The sequence below is a fragment of the Otolemur garnettii genome, unplaced genomic scaffold (genome assembly GCF_000181295.1).
Source record: "Otolemur garnettii isolate 467f Iridium unplaced genomic scaffold, OtoGar3 scaffold00011, whole genome shotgun sequence".
Lineage (NCBI taxonomy): Eukaryota > Metazoa > Chordata > Mammalia > Primates > Galagidae > Otolemur > Otolemur garnettii.
In genome coordinates, this window is record NW_003852406.1 from 28828105 (window position 1) to 28847686 (window position 19582).

The following is a 19582-nucleotide window of genomic DNA, read 5'->3' on the forward strand; positions in this document are numbered from 1 at the left end:
AAAAAAAAAAAAAAAAAAAGAAAAAGAAAAAAAGAATTTGAGACAAAAACTTGATTCTTCAACTAACTAATACCACTGAATTTTAGATCCCAAAGTTGGCTGAGAATGTACAGAATGAGATTGGGAGCAAAGTGTTCTTTCAAACAAAATGTGAAAACCTTTGAATTTATTTTTTATGCATTTAGATTTGTAGCTTGTTATCTACCCTAATCCTGAAAACAGACTTTTGACTCATTGGAAATAAACCTTTAAAGCAAGACATTGGATTTCTTTTTTAAAACTTCTGATTTTCAAATAAAAATGAATTTATATTATTGTTGTGCTTTGGTCCTCTTTTTTAGGGCAGATATTGCAATCTTTTTGATCTAGGAATAATAATATCCTTGACAATTATAACGTTTTAAACAATGGGAAACACGTTAAAACTTTGTCACTTTGTAAGTAACAAAGTAACAGAGAAAATAAAGAAATAAATGAATTAATAAACTTTGTACCACATTTTATGAAATATCCTTATTCTGAGGTAATATTTAAGAAAACTCTAAAATGTCAGTTTAATAAAATCCTGTATTGTATCATTTATATTTTTCTGATTATCCTATTTACAGAACTTTTACATTCTTTCCCAAAGATCATGAACCTATTCATAGTTCAATTTTTTCATGTCTCTTTAAAAAAATAAGGAAATATGGGAACCTTTAGAAGGAATCTGATAGAATATCAAGGTCATAAACCTTAGAATGAATTATTTCATTTAATGTAGTAAATTATGTTAGAAAGGTCAGAGTTTGGTCTAGTGTGCCATAAAAGGTAATTAAAAGAATAAGAAGGTTATAAACTTTGATGAGATCATGTCTGCATAGCTATTAGTTTCCTTATATGCATTATTAGTATTTCATATTATAGCAATGGTATTTAAATAAGAATTTCTAATTGTGACTTAAAAGCTGAACTTAAATTTTATTGTCTGTGTATGGAATAAGCCACCCTTTATTAGCTTTTCTGCTTGTTACATTGATTTTTAGAATACTAGAGAAGGGGAGCTTTAGAATTTATTGTGTAATCCCTTTATTTTACTAGTTGGGAAACTAAGGGCCAGCGAAGTTGGTCACAAGATGCAGACTTTATCTTCTCTTGACTCACAGTTTAATGCTGTTTTTGCTGCATCAACCTTCTTTCCATATATGAAGGAAAAACAGTGTCTCCTTTTACTGCTTACTTAGAATTAATGTTGGCTAACAAAGATTGACTTCTGAATTTGTTAGTAGGACAGTAGGACTTATACTGAGCATGAATCAACAAGGCTGGAAATTGTATTTTAAAAATTATATTAGGAAGGAAGGACAAGGAACTTTGGGATGATTTTTGGTCCTGATTGATTTATGCTTTGAAAATGAGTAAGTAAATCATAGCTACTACGACTCAAAGAGTTCAGCCTGGTTTCTGCTCATGCCTGTGTAGTATTGTGAGGAGATACAGAAAGGTGCTCATGCTCATTTTACAGAAAAAATCCTGCAGCAGTTATAATATTATGCAGATCGATTCTTTTCTTTAAAGAACTTGCGTTTCCTTAATAGCATTTATTTTACAATAATTAAAATATGTATTAACATATATTCATTGAAGAAAACTTCAGAAAAAGTAGTGCCTACCTTGACATTTTGATCCAATCTTTTTCTGCTCTTTATATACAAATATAAAGATCTTTCACACTTATTATATATAAATTGCACTGCATAGATTGAATCCTGAATTTTTAATTTACCATTATATGAAATACTAATATTGCTTAAAATTAATCAAATCTGCATAGTGTCATCTTCATACATGTGCCGTAGTTTATGTAATCAATTCCCTATTGCTAATATTTTGTTATAAATCTCACTACAGTGAATATCTTTATAGAGAAATCTTTTCGTGTCTATTTCCTTATGGTAATCTTGCAGATGTAAAATTATTTAAAGTACTTTCTTTCTTTAACTAAGAAATTATTAAATATTAACCAGACTGGGATATTAGGCTAGTTGGGTTTTTGGCAAGGTAGACTGTGAAGAAATGTGATTATTTAGAACAGAGGCAGGGGTATTCGTATCCAAAGAGCGTCATCTTTTTGATGGCTAGAGCTATTGATGACTTGAAGCAAGCGACACTTGAAGCAAAGGGAGGTCAGATTGCTCTGTTTTTCTGATTCTGGTTAGTACAGGGAGGACAAGGAGGTAAGGGTATTAAGAAAAGATCCCTCCAAGGATTCAAACCCAAAGATTGGGTTATAGGGTTCAGGATAGAGTCCAAATCACAGCAGGAATCTAGGGCAGTAAGGAACCCATTTACGAAATGGACTGCCTACCCCCCGGATAGATTAGAGTGGGGAGTGCTGCGTGTCTAGGTACACAAGTGCCCAAGCACTGCTTAATATGCTGGATTCGGGACCCAAAGCAACAAGAGTAATTTCAAGCGTACCGGTTAGTGGATGGATCTTGCTGGTATACTTCTATCATGCATGACAAGTCTAGCTGTGGAATGAGGGAAATGGCATTAGAACCTCCTTCATAGACTAGTTCCAGGAGGCAGAGCCTCTCTCTTTTTTGCCAGCAGTGTTACTTGGAGGGTTCAGGTGATGCATCATTCTGCAGTTTCTGGTTATCTTTTGCCCTCTTCTCTTGGACATAAGAGAACCAAGCAAGGGGCTTGGTGCCCGTAGCCCAGTGCTTACTGGGGCTGGCAGATTGGAACCTGGCCTAGGCCTGCTAAACAACAGTGGCAACAGTAACAAAAAAATAGCCAGGCATTGTGGCCGGGGCCTGTAGTCCCAGCTACTCAGGAGGCTGAGGCAGGAGAATCGCTTAAGCCCAAGAGTTAGAGGTTGCTGTGAGCTGTGGCACCACGGCACTCTACCCAGGGCAGCAAAGTGAGACTCTGTTTAAAAAAAAGAGAGAGAGCAAGAACCAAGCAAGGAAGGTGATTGGATCAGCACAAACACATCACTGCTGTCAGTGAAGCACCTCCTTATTACTTGTATTTTATTGCAGAAGATTGTTTTCTTCTGTCTTTACAGTAAGTTTCAAACTTAGTACATGCTTTTACCACTTGTATAGTTCACAAAAGTCTTAATTTCTTTTTCAATTCACGTCATAGATGCTGGAAAGATGGAAATATTATGATTTAACCCTTTCTAGTCCAGTTTTTCTACCACCAGCATAATTCCCAGCTTTTTAAAATTTTGGGTGGGAAAGAGGTTGGTGGATTACTTGCAATTATCTTATAGTTTTAAAAGAGAAAAACAAATATGAACTTACCTGATGATTTATTATCTATTTTGGATTACATAAAATAATTAAAGTTTTTAATTTATTTTTGTTTATAAACAACAACAAAATTATTTCGGACATAGGATCAGAAAGGTAAATTTACTTCTTTTGTCAAACCATACATGGGATTTTTTTGTGTGTGATTTCAGTCTTTTTTTTTAATTTTAAATTAATATGAGTATACAGATTTTTAGGTTACATTGTTCTTGCTTCCAAGGCACAGTTCAAGTTGTAGTAGAGCCCTTTACTCAGTGGGGCTGCTGCTGAACCCCCTCATGTTGTGCACCTTAGGTGAGATCCGGCAATCGCCCTCCCACTCCCTGTTCCCTTCCTCCTTCTCTCCCCTCCCCCTTGCTAGACTCTGTGTTTTATCATTTCTGTGAGCGTATAATTTTTTATATATTGGTTTCATGTTAGTATTGAGTACACTGGATTTTTTTCCCGCATTTTTTGAGATACTTTACTAAGAAGAATGTGTTTCAACTCCATCCAGACAAACATAAAAGATATAAAGTCTCCATCTTTTTATGGTTGAAGAGTATTCCATGGTATAAATATATCACAGTTTGTTAATCCATTCATGGGTAGATGGACACTTAGGTTGTTTCCACAACTTGGCAATTATGAATCAAGCTACAGTAAACATTCTGGTGCAAATGTCTTTGTGGTAAAATGATTTTTGTTCTTCTGGGTAGATACCTAGTAATGGGATTGCCAGATCAAATGGAAGTTCGACTTTTAGTTCTTTAAGAATTCTCCATACTTTTTTAAAATAAAGGTTGTATTAGTTTGCAGTCTCACCAGGAGTGTAGAAGTGTTCCTTTTTCTCCATATTCCCACCCATATCTGCACTTACCTTGGGACTTTGTGATGTGGATAGTCTTACTGGAGTTAGGTGATACCTCAGAGTGGTTTTGATTTGTATTGCTCTGACGATTAAAGATGATGAACATTTTTTTATGTGTTTGTTGGTTGCAGACATGGAATTTTAAAATTCATGTGTACATACTATTTTTTTCTTTCAAAATAGTATTGAAATATTAACTATTTTAAAACTTGCTATTAGGGTAAACTAAAAACTTATAAAATAGTATTATGAATCTTTATATATTTTCCACCCAAACCTACAATTCCAAAATCCTGCCTCATCAGCATTCTAACCACTCTCCCGAAGTACTATTTTGAAGCTAATTGCAGATAGCACTTCATGATGGTGTTTTCATGGAGGTTCTCTTTCTGCTTTTGAAAGTGAATCATGCTTATTAAAAAGGAGGAAATTTAAAGCCTATCATAATCATCTAGTTAAAAATTAATATTTTGCCCTATTTTCTTATAGTCACTGTCTACAAAAATGTATGCACAAATGCACAAAGATATATGTTTATTATATAGATAAAATTTGCATAATTGTGTTAATTAGAGAAAAGACTAAGCTGCTAAAATAATGGCACCAAAAATACAGTGGTTTTAAAAACATGGAAGTTTATTTCTTACAGTACAGTTCTCAGGTAAATGACCCAAAGTTTCAAGGTGGCTTTATGTCATGTGGTTTTTCATGACCCACCTTCTGGTCAGATTCTCGTCACCTCAGGTGTGCCCTCCCCTTTATGATCAGAGCTGTGTTAACAGGCTCCTTTCTGCTCCAGTTTGCAGAAGGGGAATAAAATGAATGGACCTTAAACACTAAGCCTGTATTTATTTTCCATTGATGAATACTCAGTCATGGACTGGGAATTCGGTCTCTAGTGTAGGAATTGTTAGACTTGCTAAGAGGCTTTGACTTTGGAGACTGATGCAATGCAGTGTTTCTCTGACTCTGGTTCCTCCCTGTGGGCAGGTGAATCTAGAGGCTTGATCAGACTCAGTTCAGGTGTGATCTATTTGATAAAAATATAATTGGTGTTGAGTTCTTTCATCAGGATAAACATAATGTCTGGTTGTCTTTCTTTTTTGGGGGACTGATAAGCTGTTAATGCTCAGTGCCCAAATCCATTAATTTGTCAATATAGGGATGTGTCATTTCTTTATTTCATTTTCATTTATTATTTGAAATACATTTATAAAGAGATGGTTTCCTCAGTTACTCTTTGGTTCCTGAGTATGGTTTATCTAGGAAAGGCAGGGTATGTTTTTTTATTATTTGCCAGTTTTCAAGATAATGAATTTGGTTTCCTGTTATCCTTCAAAGGAGTCTGATTAGTTGATATATATGCACACAGACATATATGTACATATATGTATAAAGTATGTGTATGTCTATTTCTATCTATAAATACGTAATAGAACCTCCATAGTTGACCCTACATTGACCACCTCCTTAAGTTGACCTGATTTTCATACAACAGATATGTACCACACCTATGTAATAGGTATAGTAGGCTTACTTGACCATCTGCATGTATGTTGACCAGTTTGTTACCAGTTTGTTGTCCCTGGGGTGGTCAATTTACAGAGGTTCTACTGTAAGCCATATAATATAAAAACTAGTATTAGCAGTGGCTGGATACTTTCCAGACAGAAAGTGTGTGTGTGTGAGAGAATTATGAACTCATGAATTTAAACACTTTTGATTGGTTTTACTCATGTTCATCCTTCGTTTTTGAAGCTCAAAAGATGACATGTTTTGATCAGTGGGAGTCTTTTAAATTTTGTTCTCAAGTCTTTTTGATATGAGGCTGGTCAAATTTGATGGTTTCTTTCCTACTCAGTATGGGAAGATGTTAGATTTATGATCAGCCGTTTTGGTAAGGAGCCCTGATTACTTTTACTGAGAAATTGTATTTCAGTCAGGGATGCTTATTGCTCCTGGGTTGGTCATTATGAATAGAATTAGGACATTAAGAAAGGAAATGTAGGTAGTCTATCTATGTATGAATATATACATTCATATATACACACATACACACATTCACATGTATACATTTGTTTTTAAAAATTTATTTAAAGGATGGTGCCTGTGGCTCAAAGGAGTGGGGCGCCGGCCCCATGTACTGGAGGTGGTGGGTTCAAACCTGGCCCTGGCCAAAAACTGCAAAAAAAAAAAAAAAAATTATTTAAAGATAATTGGCTTTTGGATTTTTATAATTCAAATTCAGGACTGGGGATTTTACTGAATCTCTTCTGTATTGCATCCTGTATCTCTTTTTTTCCTTACCAACCATTTGAGTTCTCCAGGACTCACCCAGGAGGTGTTGTAATTATATCTATATGATAAAGTAACTATATAACAGGCTGTATAGGAAAGGCAGGACACTTTTTATTTTGACACCTCATTTAGTTTATTCCACATAACATAACACCATCACAAAAGTAAGAACAATTTAACATTTTTTTCTTATGTTTTCCCCTTCTCCTCATCCTTTAAAAATAGTAATACTATGAAAAATTCTGAGATGCAGGTATTATATGTTATGTTCTTTAGCTTTTCTCCTCCAATTTAGCCATAATTTTGTAGGGGTATGTGTAATGTTCACGATTAGTATTTGTGTCTGTGTTTCTTTTGACATTTTAGTTTTCTGAATCATGTTCTTTAGTGGATTCCTCAGGAAGGAGTTACAAGAATAATAATCTCTGAACTTTTTTACACTGAAAAAGCTTATTTATGCTCTTTGTACTTGAAAGTTAATTTTCTAGATATAAAATCCTTAGCTCATATTTCTTTCTTTGAAAATACTGAATACAGGCTGGACATGGTAGTGCACACCTATAATGCTAGCACTCTGGGAGACCGAAGCAAGTAGATCCCTTAAGCTCTGTAGTTTGAGATCAGCCTGACCAAGAGTGAGACCCAGGCTCTACTAAAAATAGACTAGCCAGCATCATGGTGCATGCCTATAGTCCTAGCTACTCTGGAGAGTTTGAGGTTGATATGAGCAATGATGACACCATGGCACTCTACTGAGGGAAACAGAGTGAGACTGTGTCTCAAAAAAACAAACAAACAAAAAAAGAAAATGCTGAATACATTACTTCATTTTCTTCTGGGATAAAAGGTTGCTATCAGCATTAACTTTTTCCTTGTAAGTCACTTGCTTTTTCTCTCCTAAATGCCTGAGGAATTTGTCTTTTTTCATGACAGTCCAGACATTTTAACAGGATATGTCTTGGCAGCAGCCACTGTGGGCCAGTATTTTCAGGTATATGCTGTACTTTGTCATTATTGCATTCTTTTCACAAAAACTTTCCCTAATTAAATCTGTTAATAGTTAATCTGTTCTCTTTGGTTTTCTTTTTTCAAGCCCTGCTCTTCTGTTTATTGCATCTCTTTGCCTATGTTCAGTATTTCTACTACTCTCAAGTCATTTGTATTTCTTTTATTTTTATTTGTTGTGTTTATTTCATGTGTCTTCTTAAATGATCTTTTTCATTTGTAATCTTCCTTGAATTTCAGGAAGGAAAATTTTTAAGTTCTTAAGATTGTGATTTGTGTTATTCTCTCATGCTTGATACCATTTTCTTTATGTGTTTTAGCTTATTTTGAAATAAAAGGATACATTTTAATCTGAGCAACATTTTTGTTGTTTTTGTTTTAGCTTATTTTGAAATAGAAGGATACATTTTAATCTGAGCAACATTTTTGTTGTTTTTATTTATTTGTTTTGTTTGTAAGGTTCCTATTGTATTTATTATTGTCTTTTAAAAACTGGCATTTGATCTTGATGCTTTTCTGTTTATTTTCACATAGAATTAGTTTTATGGAACATTTAGAAAAGGATGTGATTCAGAGCGGCTATACTCACTTCTTACGCTCCTTTTGTGAAAAATGCAGTGGCTTTCTGAAACTTTCTGGTTGTGTTTCCATTTTTTCCCTTTGTCTCTATTTTCCCTGATTTGCCTAATTTATATTCCTCTACCTTCATGGCAATTTCCAGGGTTACTGGGATTGCTCTCTGCTAGCTTGTTTATACCTTCTTTATATTTTTATTTTTTGAAGGCACCATTCACTTCCTTACTGTGGAAAGCAAAAGCCTGAAAGCAAAAGCTGGACTAAAATGAGTTCAAGAGAGAATGACTGGTCAGAACCCCTCTTCTCAGATTAGCCTGTTGAACTCAGTGGTGAATAACTATTTCTGTTTTAGGGTTCTTTTATTCATTATTCACTAGCTGTTTCCCTCTGTTTTCTCATGCACGCACACTGCTCTGGTGGTCATTTGTCCGCACTCACTTGTATTTGTGGATTGTGAGACTATCTTGCCATCTACTTTTGTCGTAAATCTTTCCCAGAGGTTTTGCTTTCCTTTCTTAATTGCGCTCTATGTTTGTATATGGGGCTTTAGAGGAAGTCTAAAACTGTTATCACCATCTTTTCAGAATCCTCTTTCATAAGGATTTTAATAATACTTAGCAATATACTGTAATTTAGAAATATACTGTAATAGAAATATACCGTAATTTAGTCAGCCACTTCCTCCATCTTGAAAACCTTCTTTTTGCCTGCTTTCCATCTTTAGAAACCATGTCAAACCTTCTGCCTATACAAAGCCTTCAGACTTCTAAGGACAGAATGACTGTTAATTATCCTGTCACATCCCTCAGTATATCCCTTTAATCATCACAAGGTGATCTCTGTCTTAGAAAAAGCAAAAGCATAATGTAAACCATTAGAAGCAAATATATAAAAACTTGAAATGTATTTATAGAAAGCTGGACAAAAGATACATTCTAAGTCATAGAAAACAAAATATAAACAAATGGTCAAGCATACTAATACTAGTTTTTCAGTTAACAAATTGACAGATTTATAAACAAAACAGGAACTCAAGGTACTAGAGACCATTTGTGGGTGCATAAATTAATTCTCATTCTGGTTGTTTAGTTGGGAATATTTATCAAAAGCCCTTAAAATATATATAATCTGTGACTCAGGGTTTTCATTTCTGTGATTTGATCATAAGGGAATAATTGACTTGTGTTTAAAATTTTAACTATAGGAATGATTGTTGCATTGTTATTTATTATACTGAAAAAATTAAAAATGACCTAGATGTCTACCAATAAGGCATTAGTAAAATTAAGTGTATCCTAGCAATGGAATACTTTATAGTCACTAGCCTATATTATAAATATTATTTAATGGCAGGAATATATGTTTATAACATTAAATGAAAAAAGATTATAAAGTATTATCAGTGGGATAACTCATTTTAATAAAACTATATATGCAAAGGAAAAATAACTGGAAGAATATTAGTGATTTTTTTCAAGGCATTAGAATTATAGGAGATTTTAATCTTAATTTTAATCTATATTATCTATAATTAACATGTAATGATTTTTGGATTAAGATAAAAGTTACTATTAAGTCAAATAAAAATATATTCTTATTTGTTTTTACTTTTGGGATTTTAAAAAAGTAAACCTTAATGTAAAAGCACAAATCTACTCTTCCTCTTCCTCTTGCATAGTGTATACCAAGCCTAGTTTATCAAAGTAGCTTCTACTTGTGAGAAATCAGAGGATATTTTTTTCCTTTGACTAGGAGGGGGTTCCTTACTCTTTCCCCTCCCCTCTGCTCTTTCTTCCCTCCCTCCCTTCCTCCTCTCCTCCCTCCCTTTCTTCCAACCTTCCTTCCTTCCTGTTCTTTTTTGTGTGTATAGGTTGATGATTTGAAAAATGAGCATAATTTTATAGCTCAAATCCCTTTCCAGTCATTTCCCTAAGGTCGTAGTCAAGAGTGTAGACTTGTTAATCGTACTGTCTGGGTTAAATTTGGGCTCTGTGACTTTACTGTCTTCAGAGTCACTCAGTCATGATTTTAACCTGTTAACTTTGGATGAATTATTTGGCTCCATTTCATTTTTCTCATAATTAAAATGAGGATAATAAAAATATCCACCTTCTAAGTATATTCTAAGTGTATTTCTGAGGACTAAATAAGTGGTTTTATACATATGTAGTACTTAGCTCATTGTGTATTGTATAAGAAGCCCTCATAGATACTATTATTAGCTGCTATCGCATTACCTTTTTCATCCATTTATCTAACACATGCTTATTGAGTGCTTGTCATATGCCACACATGGTTCTAGTCATAGAAACATCAATGAAAAAAAGTCATTGTCCTTGTGTAACTTATGTTCTAGTGAAGGAAACTGCAAATGAATATATGACGTTAGGCAAGTCCCATGAAGAAAAATAAACAAAGAGATAGCAAATAGAAGAAGGTGTTATTTAAGGTAGAGTTTCATTTTGGCTGAAAGCATCTGACTATATGGCAGAATGTTTTTGGCTAAGGGGACAACATATAAAGTCCTCAGGCAGTGACATTTCTGATGAATGTGAGGAACTACTGTGGAGGACTTTTAGTTTAGAGGACACCTATGGGTATACTTTTAGTTAAGAAAAAAGATAATAATAGTGGATGAGGTCAGAGGAATCAGTAGGGTTTTGTAGGCTGCCCTAAGGTAAGAACTTTGGATTTTGCCCTAACTGTGATGAGAAGGCAAATTTTGATGGGGGAATGATGTGGTTTGATTTATATTTTGAAAAATAACTGGCTGTTTTTATAGGAGAAAGACCTAGGGGTCAGATTAGAAACTGGAACAATTAAGAGGCTATGGCAATAATAGAAATGAGAGCTGACAGTGGCGTAGACGAGGAGATGGTGGTAGGGAGAAGTGGTTGAGTTTGGAATGAATTTGGAATATATGTGAAAAAAGAATGAATAGAATTTGTTTAAGTATTGGATGTAAGCAATTTTGCAAATGTATTTCTGTAATAGAGAATACTCTGGGAAGAGCAACTTTATGCATATAGGGAACATAAGAATTTTGTTAAGGACGTTAATTTAGGAAATGCTAATTGTGGAAATCCTCCACTTAAATGGAGATTTTGAAGAGACAATTCTATGTAGATGAATGGAAGTCAGGCCTATAGATAAAACTTTGAGAATTGTCTCTGTGTAAATATTTTAAGTTACTTCAAATGATGAGTGAGTTTGATAGACAATAGGAAAGTTCTGAGGATCGCTCTGGGATGCTCCAACATCTGGAGGTCAAGAAGAGGAAAAGGATCTAGCAGAAAAGACTGAGAAGGAGCAGCCAGGGAGTTAGGAGGACAATGTGCTGTGAGAAGCCTAGTGAAGAAAGAGTCTAGGGAGGGGTGAGTGATGTGTAGGACTAAGTTTGCAAGAAACAGATCAGAACTGAGAGTTGGCCATAGGTGTTGGTGATCTTGACAAGGACAGTTTGTTGAGTGTTAATGGTGATAAAAGCAAAAGCTGGACTAAAATGAGTTCAAGAGAGAATGAAAATTAAGGAAATAGGGACAGAGAAGATATATTTTCTTCAATACATTTTGGTACCGAAGAGTATTAGCTGGAGGACATATAAACAAGAATTCTTTTTGAGATGGTTTAGGTGGAAGGGATTTAAATAATTTAAATAGAAAAGGGGAGATTGAAGCAGAAAAGTGGAGAAGTAACTATCTAAGTGGGGGAGAAGAAAAAGGATCCAGTGTATATTTGGAGGACTTGGCCCTCTCTATGAACATGAGTGTTCATATATTATAACAGGAGAAAAGAGAGTATATACACACAGATGCAGATTGGTTGGTGAATTTGGCTGTGGGAATGTGTGGAAATTCTCTTCTGAATAATGTATTATCCTCAGTGAAATAAGTGTGGTCATCAACTGAGAGATGACGGTATGGGAAGAAGGGATGTTGGAGATTTGGGAGATGGTCCAATAATTTCTAGGAAGGTGTGTGGATTAACTATTATCAGTTTGCTTAACTACCTGGCAATAATAGAGTGTATTATAATCTGTATAATAATAGAGTGTATACTTGAGATATAATGTCATAAATTTAAAGTGGGAATAGTTAACGTGGTTTGCAATTACAGCCACATTAATCTACTACATATATAAGTACAGAATAGGATGAGAGTTGAATTTAGGATTGGAATTTTTCCATGCAGGATGAAAGAACATAGAAGCAAGGGAAATGGGTGCATGTAACAGAGTGATTATAGTGATGGGCCATGAAGTCTAAGATGGGTAAGGAAGGAAGTAGGGTGAAACTGTATGTGCTCCAGCCAGACCAAACCTCTGCTGCCAGTTCCCACATTCCACTTCATTATCTCTGGAACACGTTTTCTGAGATAACCTTCTTTCTCTTTCTTATACCTTACCCCATTCCCAGCCCAAACGCAAGCACGCAACACCCAGTATCCGTATGTTCAGATTCTGTCTACCCCTCATGAAATAGCAGACATGGTACTTCTTGCAGTCTTCCCTCCTCAGCCACAGTGAACAGTGGTCTTGTTTTTCCTTTTGATCTCTTATAGCACTCTAAATCTCTAATTGGCTAATTACTTAGTATTATAGCTTTGTGTATATATTTTACCAGGGATTATGTCCTTGTATCCAGAGCATTTTACACAACTGATACTATTCCCAGTGATGGGAATGAAAATCTCTAGTAAAACAACTTCTCTGCAACATTCTTCAAAGCAATTATAGAAACCAGTATTTCATAGAAATTACATTTAGTTTCATCATTTCTTTTTACTCACTGCAGTCTGTAGCAATCCTATATTATTTTTAAGTGATCATCTTTATTATCATTTTATTTATTTATCTTGCAGGAGCATCTTTCCTTGAAGAAGTATATTATTGATATTTTGGTTGAAAGTACAGCTCCACCAGAGCCTTTGAAAGATGGAGAGGAGCGACAAAAAAATAAAAAAAAAGCCAAAAAGATTAAAGCCCGGATGAACTCCAGGTACCTCAAATATCCTTAAAAAGAAAACAAAAGTAAAACACTTAGTGATGTGTCTTTTAATGTAAATCCAAGGAAGACCAAAAAAAAAAAAAAAGTTTAAAGTTGTTTGCTACAAGAAAGCCCTGGAAATAACACTGATGAGCCTAATTTATAGCCACTTTCCTTGATTGAGAAAGAAAACTGCATATCGATCTAAAGCCCTTGCTTTCACCTGTTAAGAGCTCTTCTCATAATTGGATGCCAAAGCCCTGCCAAACTTGTGCCTCCTCCAGCATACAATAGTATGTTTAAGTATGTGTAAACCAAGCCTATTTTTCTTTCCAACTATTGATTTTTAAATGAAGTATCAAAGAAAATCAATAGCAATCAACAAATAGAAATCTACTGGCTGTAGTGTCAAATCCCATGACTAGGTTTAATCAATTTGGTTGCCTGTCACAACAAGAAAAAGTTCAAGAAATATCTTAAAATGGAAAGTGAGTTGTCAGACCCGTAGTTTATCATCAACCCCCAGAGTGTCATGTGAAGATCAGACCGCTGTGTAGTACATCATTACCTCACAAGCTCTAAGTGTCATCTAATGGCTGGCGAGTCTCGTTCCAGGGCACAAAGAGAGTTCTTCCTTTGTAGATAATCCTTTACCATTTGAGGGAGACTATTCCAAATATGTCCTTATACTTTGATTCTTAAATGTCTCAGACATGGAGAAGCTTGACCCATGGAATTATAGAAATATAGGACCAGATTAATGGTGAGAGTGCATAGTTTCTGTGTTTAGATTGTGATTAGTCAGTTGTCATCTCATTTTACAGAATCACCAATAACTTCAGACTGCTCATTTAAGCAAAAAATAGAAAAGACTTTTTAAATTTTAGTTTTTGACATCCACGTTTCTAAGAATAGTTTCGCAATATACTTGAGGGTATTACGTACTTTCATTTCCAATTTATACTAAGAACTTGCTGACTTCCTGACACTCGAATGCTCAGAGCCTTTTCTTTGGACCTCTTCATCTGTCTGTATACATTCCCTTGGTTCCTGAGCTCACCCTGTACTGTGGCTATAAATACCTCTAATTGCCAATGACTACCATTTTTATATCTTCAATTTTACTCCAGTTTGGTATCTCCTAAACAAATCTGCTCTCTCCTCGCCTCCTTAAAAACCTACTTCATCTCATTGGCTTCTCTGTAGCAGGAAGTGGATACTCTATTCTAGTTGTTCAGGTCAAAACCCTTGAAATCATTGTTGACCTCTTTCTTTCTCTTATACCTCATCTCCAATCTAACTGTAGATGTCAGCTTTGCTTTAAAATATATTTATAATTTGATTCACTCACTCTCTAACTTCACTGCTCTCCCTCTTCCTGGTCTAAGCTATATCATATCTCACCTGGACTATATCATATCTCATGTAGCCCTCTGGCTAGTCCCCTGTTGATTTAACAGGCCAGAGTGAGCCTGTTAAAATGCAAGTCAGAGCATGTTAGTTTTCTTTTCAAAACCTCAAGGCTTTTACCGTAGAAGGGTTTCTCTTAGAACATTCGTCTCACACATATCCATGCAGCTGGCCTCTTACCTCCTTTACGTCTATGATCAAATGTCACCTTTTCAATTAAGCCTTCTTTGAGAGCTTCATTTGTTTTTTTATATAAGTAATGTTTGTTTATTGAAGAAAATTTTGAAAGTGCAGATAACCATAGGAACAAATACTGATACCTATAATTCTGCTGCAACTAATATTTTGGCATAGATATCTTTTTATGCATATATATGTATTGACTTTTTATTGAGGTCTTACTTGTTAAAGTGAAATGTGGAGAGCCTAAGTGTGTGGTATATAATTGGGAACTGTTCTCCTGCATTTTCTGAAACAGTTTATATAGGATTGGGATTTTTTTTCTTATTTAAATGATATATATAATTCACAGTGAAGTCATATTTAATATTTCTTATTCAGTTTTGCTAATTTGTACCTTTCAATTTTATCATCCATTTCATCTAAATTGTTGAATTTGTTGTTATAAAATTGAGTATATTCCCTTATACTTTCCATTTTTGATCTGGCATGATTAGAAGATACCACTCCATTCTAAACTTAAGTGAAATGCTAAACAAAGTCAACTTTTCTTTTCTTTTCTTTTTTTTTTTTTTTTTTGAGACAGAGCCTCAAGCTATCCCCCTGGGTAGAGTGCCATGGCTTCACTGCCGCAGCAACCTCCAACTCCTGGGCTCAAGCAAGTCTCCTGCCTCCGCCTCCCAAGTAGCTGGGACCACAGGCGCCCACCACAATGCCCAGCTATTTTTTGGTTGCAGCCATTATTGTTGTTTGGTGGGCCCGGGCTGGATTCGAACCCACCACCTTAGGTGTATGTGGCTGGCGCCTTAGCCGCTTGAGCCACAGGCGCCGAGCCTCAACTTCCCTTAAATTCATAACAGAAGTGAGATCACAGGACAACCAACTGTCCCCTAACTTGGACAGGTAGATGTAGAAAATTACAAGTTACAGGAGCAGAAACCCACAAGCAGAAACTTCTGTGGGAATGTAATTTATAAATTGCTGAAGGGTCAGTGTGGGCAAGTCTGAGAGTCAGACAACTCCAAGGGCTTTTTTGACTTTTATGAAACTACTGTAGTAGTTTCAAGGTTCTTACTCTGAATGTCAGAGAAAATTCCCTTCCTGTCTCCATGCAGGGGAAAGTAACCATTCTGTTCTCCTACAGATGTTCTGTCATGAGGAGAAACTATTTTACTAGAGCCTAACTTGCTGGGTTTTTTCCTAGACCCTAACTCACCTGAGGGAAAGGAAATACTCAATTCTAACTGTATCTACCCTTTTACACAGGCCCCTCTAACTTTCCACATGGCAGAAAGGGAAACACCCAACTCCAGCCCACTCTGACCATCTGCAGGAGCTGGAGTGAGGGGACTAAGAAGCACTGTGACGTCCACAGCTCAGAGGCACAGGTTTACCAAAAGACTGAGACAGAATCATGCGACTGTAGGATGCCTTCATTGTGCCCACACTTGATTACTGTATTACTAAACTTTGTATTACAGTAGTTCTGTTTATATAGTATGATTGATCATATCTGACTATCAAGAAAAAAATTACAAGGCATACTAAAAGGGAAAAAACATAGTTTAATGAGATAGAGCAAACATCGGAACTACTCTCAGATATGGCAGAAATGTTGGAATTATGCTGGCAATTTAAAACTAACTATATCTAATTTGCTCAGTGCTTTAACAAATAAAGTAGGCATCATGCAGTAACAGATGGACTATGTAAATAGAAGTTATGAAAATTATACTATGTAAGTAGATGGAAATTCTAAGAAAGAATCAAAAAGAAATGCTAGGGATGAGAGGATTCTGGGAAGATGGCAGAATATGAAAGACCGTGTATCTGTCCCCCTACCCAAAGATCATTAAATTGGCAGAGTCTCTCTATTGTAACTATTTCAGAACTCTCTGGAGTCAAGTCTAGAAGGCTTGTAACTTCCCCTGCAGAGTTAGTTAATACAGTGAAGTGGTTAACTGCAGTAGTAGCTACCATACCCTACCCCCAGTCCATGGTTTATGGCTGTGCCTGTTTTCCTGGAGCAGCTTGCACATAACTTGTAGGATCCAGAGTTAGAAGAAAAGCACCTTGTCCTCCAGCTTCAGGGTTCTGTGCTCTAATCACTTACAGCAATTAGTAATCACACAGGTGGAGACAAAGAGGCGTGCAGCCACTGTTACGTCCACCCCTTGTTCGATGAAAACCCTTCCTAATCTGGCTGAGGTGACTGACAGTAGAATGCATCTCTTTCTCTCCCCTCCTTGTACTTTTATCTTTTTTCCATTTGGGGAGGCAGTCATCAAAGAAGACTAGGACATGCAGAATCATTTGTATGCACGGAGAGACTTAGAAAGCGACTGGACATGCCAGGGAAAGGCACAGGTTTGGCAAAGAGAAGCCTTAACTCTACACCTCAGGCTAATCCTAGGCCCAGGGACAACCTTTAACAATTAACCCAAACTAAACAAACCAGCAATCCCTAGGGAAGGGGAACAATCTGATTCCTGAGTTACCATATTATTCTATTCAAATTTGTAGTTTTCAATTAAAAACTCAGAAAGCATACAAAGAAAATAGTATGATACAAAGGAAAAATTAAGTCAATAAAAACTTCCTGATGGCAGATTAGACAAAGACTTTAATAACTGTCTTAAAGATGCTCAGATAACTGAAGGAGCATGTGGACAATGCCAAGGAAATTATTTATGGAAAAAAGGAAATGTCAATAAAGATAATAGAAAACCTAAAAAGAAACCAAAAAGAAATTCTGGAGCTGAAAAGAACAGTAATTGAAATGAAAAATCTGCTGGGGAAATTTAAAGGCAGATTTGAGCAGGTAGAAGAAATAATAAATATCAACATAGGATAATGGAAATTAACGTTTCTGAAGAACAGTAAAATAAGATTAAAGAAAAGTGAACAGAGCCTAATGGATCTGTAGAACACCATTAAACACACACATTTGCATGTTATGCAGATGTTATACAAGAGTTATAGGAAGGCTCGGCGCCTATAGCTCAACCGGCTAAGGCGCCAGCCACGTACACCTAAGGTGGCAGGTTCGAATCCCCAGCCCGGACCCGCCAAGCAACAATGACGGCTGCAACCAAAAAATAGCCGGGCGTTGTGGCAGGCGCCTGTGGTCCCAGCTACTTGGGAGGCGGAGGCAGGAGACTCGCTTGAGCCCAGGAGTTGGAGGTTGCTGTGAGCTGTAATGCCACGGCACTCTGCCCAGGGGGACAGCTTGAGGCTCTGTCTCAAAAAAAAAAAAAAAAAAAAAAAGAGTTATAGGAAAAGAGAATGGGACAAAGAGAATATTTCAAGAAGTAATGGTGTAAAACATAAATTTGATGAACGATATGGATATAAACATTCAAGAAAACTGAATGAACTCAAGTAGGATGTACTCAGACATTTACATCAAGACACATTGTAATTAAACTTTTAAAAGGCAAAGATAAAGACCAATTATTGAAACCAGCAAAAGAAAATCCCTGGACTTTTTCCTGTTTTAGTCATTTTATTTGGGAAAAGGGCTTCTTACAAAAATGCGGCTGCAAAATACAGAGGCCTCTGCAGCATTTGTTTTTTTTTCTTAAAGTGAAAGTATGGGTGGGGCCCAAGGAATCAAAGATGGACAAAGTCAGAGCATCTATCTCCATGCTATTTTTAGGAAAAAGGGCAACAAAATGCAGTGGTAAAATTTCCAATGAAGGAACTCTGCCAACTGAATTTGTCAATACTATTGATAACTTGTTGATATTATTGGTTACTACTTCTTTCTGTTAGTGGAAAAGTGTGACTTAGTACTGCAAATCAATTACTTTACTGCAGTAAACACCTTAGAACTTATTTTTGAATCTCACCTGCAAAGCTCAGGGGTGGAATGAGGCAAATACCCACCAAAACAAACACAAAACCCAACAATAGAACTCCTCAAATAAGGACAGAAGTTTTTCCGAAAGTACCTGCACTGGAAAGGCTGCATCAACTAGTTAACAAATACCAATGTACTGCTCTGTCCTTTAAGATCTGTAGCCACACAAGGCTGAAAAAACTACCTAATTTTTCTGAGACTAAGAATACTGCATCTGTGCAGGGACAAGAAGCTTATCACACACACACATTCTTTCATACTCACACTCACTCCCATATAGCCCCCTCCCCTAAGCCTATCAGCCCTTGGGAGTCAACTTCCACCTAAAATCCCTGGACTTAATGGCCTTAGTGATGAATTTCACCAAACATTTAAAAAAGAACTAATTGATAGTACCAATCCTTTTCAAATGCTTTCAAAAAATTAAAGAGAACACTTCCCAACTCATTCTATGAGGTCAGCATTACCCAAATACCAAAAGCCAGACAAAGACACTAGTGTATAAAGAAAACTGCAGACTGGTATCTTTTATAAACATTGTTGCCATATCTAAGACAAAAGCCTACCAATCTGAATTTAGCAGCACATTAAAAGGCCTTACATTGTGACCAAATGGGATTTATTCCTAGAATGCAAGGATAGTTCAAATATATGACACTCAGTGAATGTAATACATTGCATTAACAGAGTTAAGGAAAAACCTACACAATCATGTTAATCGATGCAAAAAGAGCATGTGATAAAATTCAATACCCTTTCATGATAAAAACACTCACCAAACTAGGTATAGGAGGAAATGAACTCACAATGATCAAAGTCATAAATTATAAAACCATAGTGAACATTTTAGTCAAGATGAACCCTGAAAGGTCTTTGTGATTAGGAACAAGGTAAGAACATCTGCTTTCACCATTTCTGTTTAACATAGTACTGGAGATTTTAGAGCAATTAATGCACAAAAGAAAAAAAAAAGTAAGAATAGTCACCCAAATTAGAAAGGAAGAAATGAAATGATTTCTATTCACAATTGCTAAACTCTTACATGTAGAAAATACTAAAAATTTCAAATACAGGATACAGAAGCAATAGGCAAAAATCAGTTGCATTGGCT

At 35.8% G+C, this 19582-nt stretch overlaps 1 protein-coding gene across 1 annotated transcript in view; it reads left to right on the forward strand.

The window, feature by feature from the left end:
- SCAPER (S-phase cyclin A associated protein in the ER) overlaps window positions 1-19582 on the forward strand; it is a 444723-nt gene that overhangs the window by 178657 nt on the left and 246484 nt on the right. Inside the window, exon 21 of the mRNA XM_012801961.2 lies at window positions 12895-13031. Within this exon, the coding sequence (XP_012657415.1) occupies window positions 12895-13031 (137 nt within the window). The remainder of the gene's footprint in view (window positions 1-12894; window positions 13032-19582) is intronic.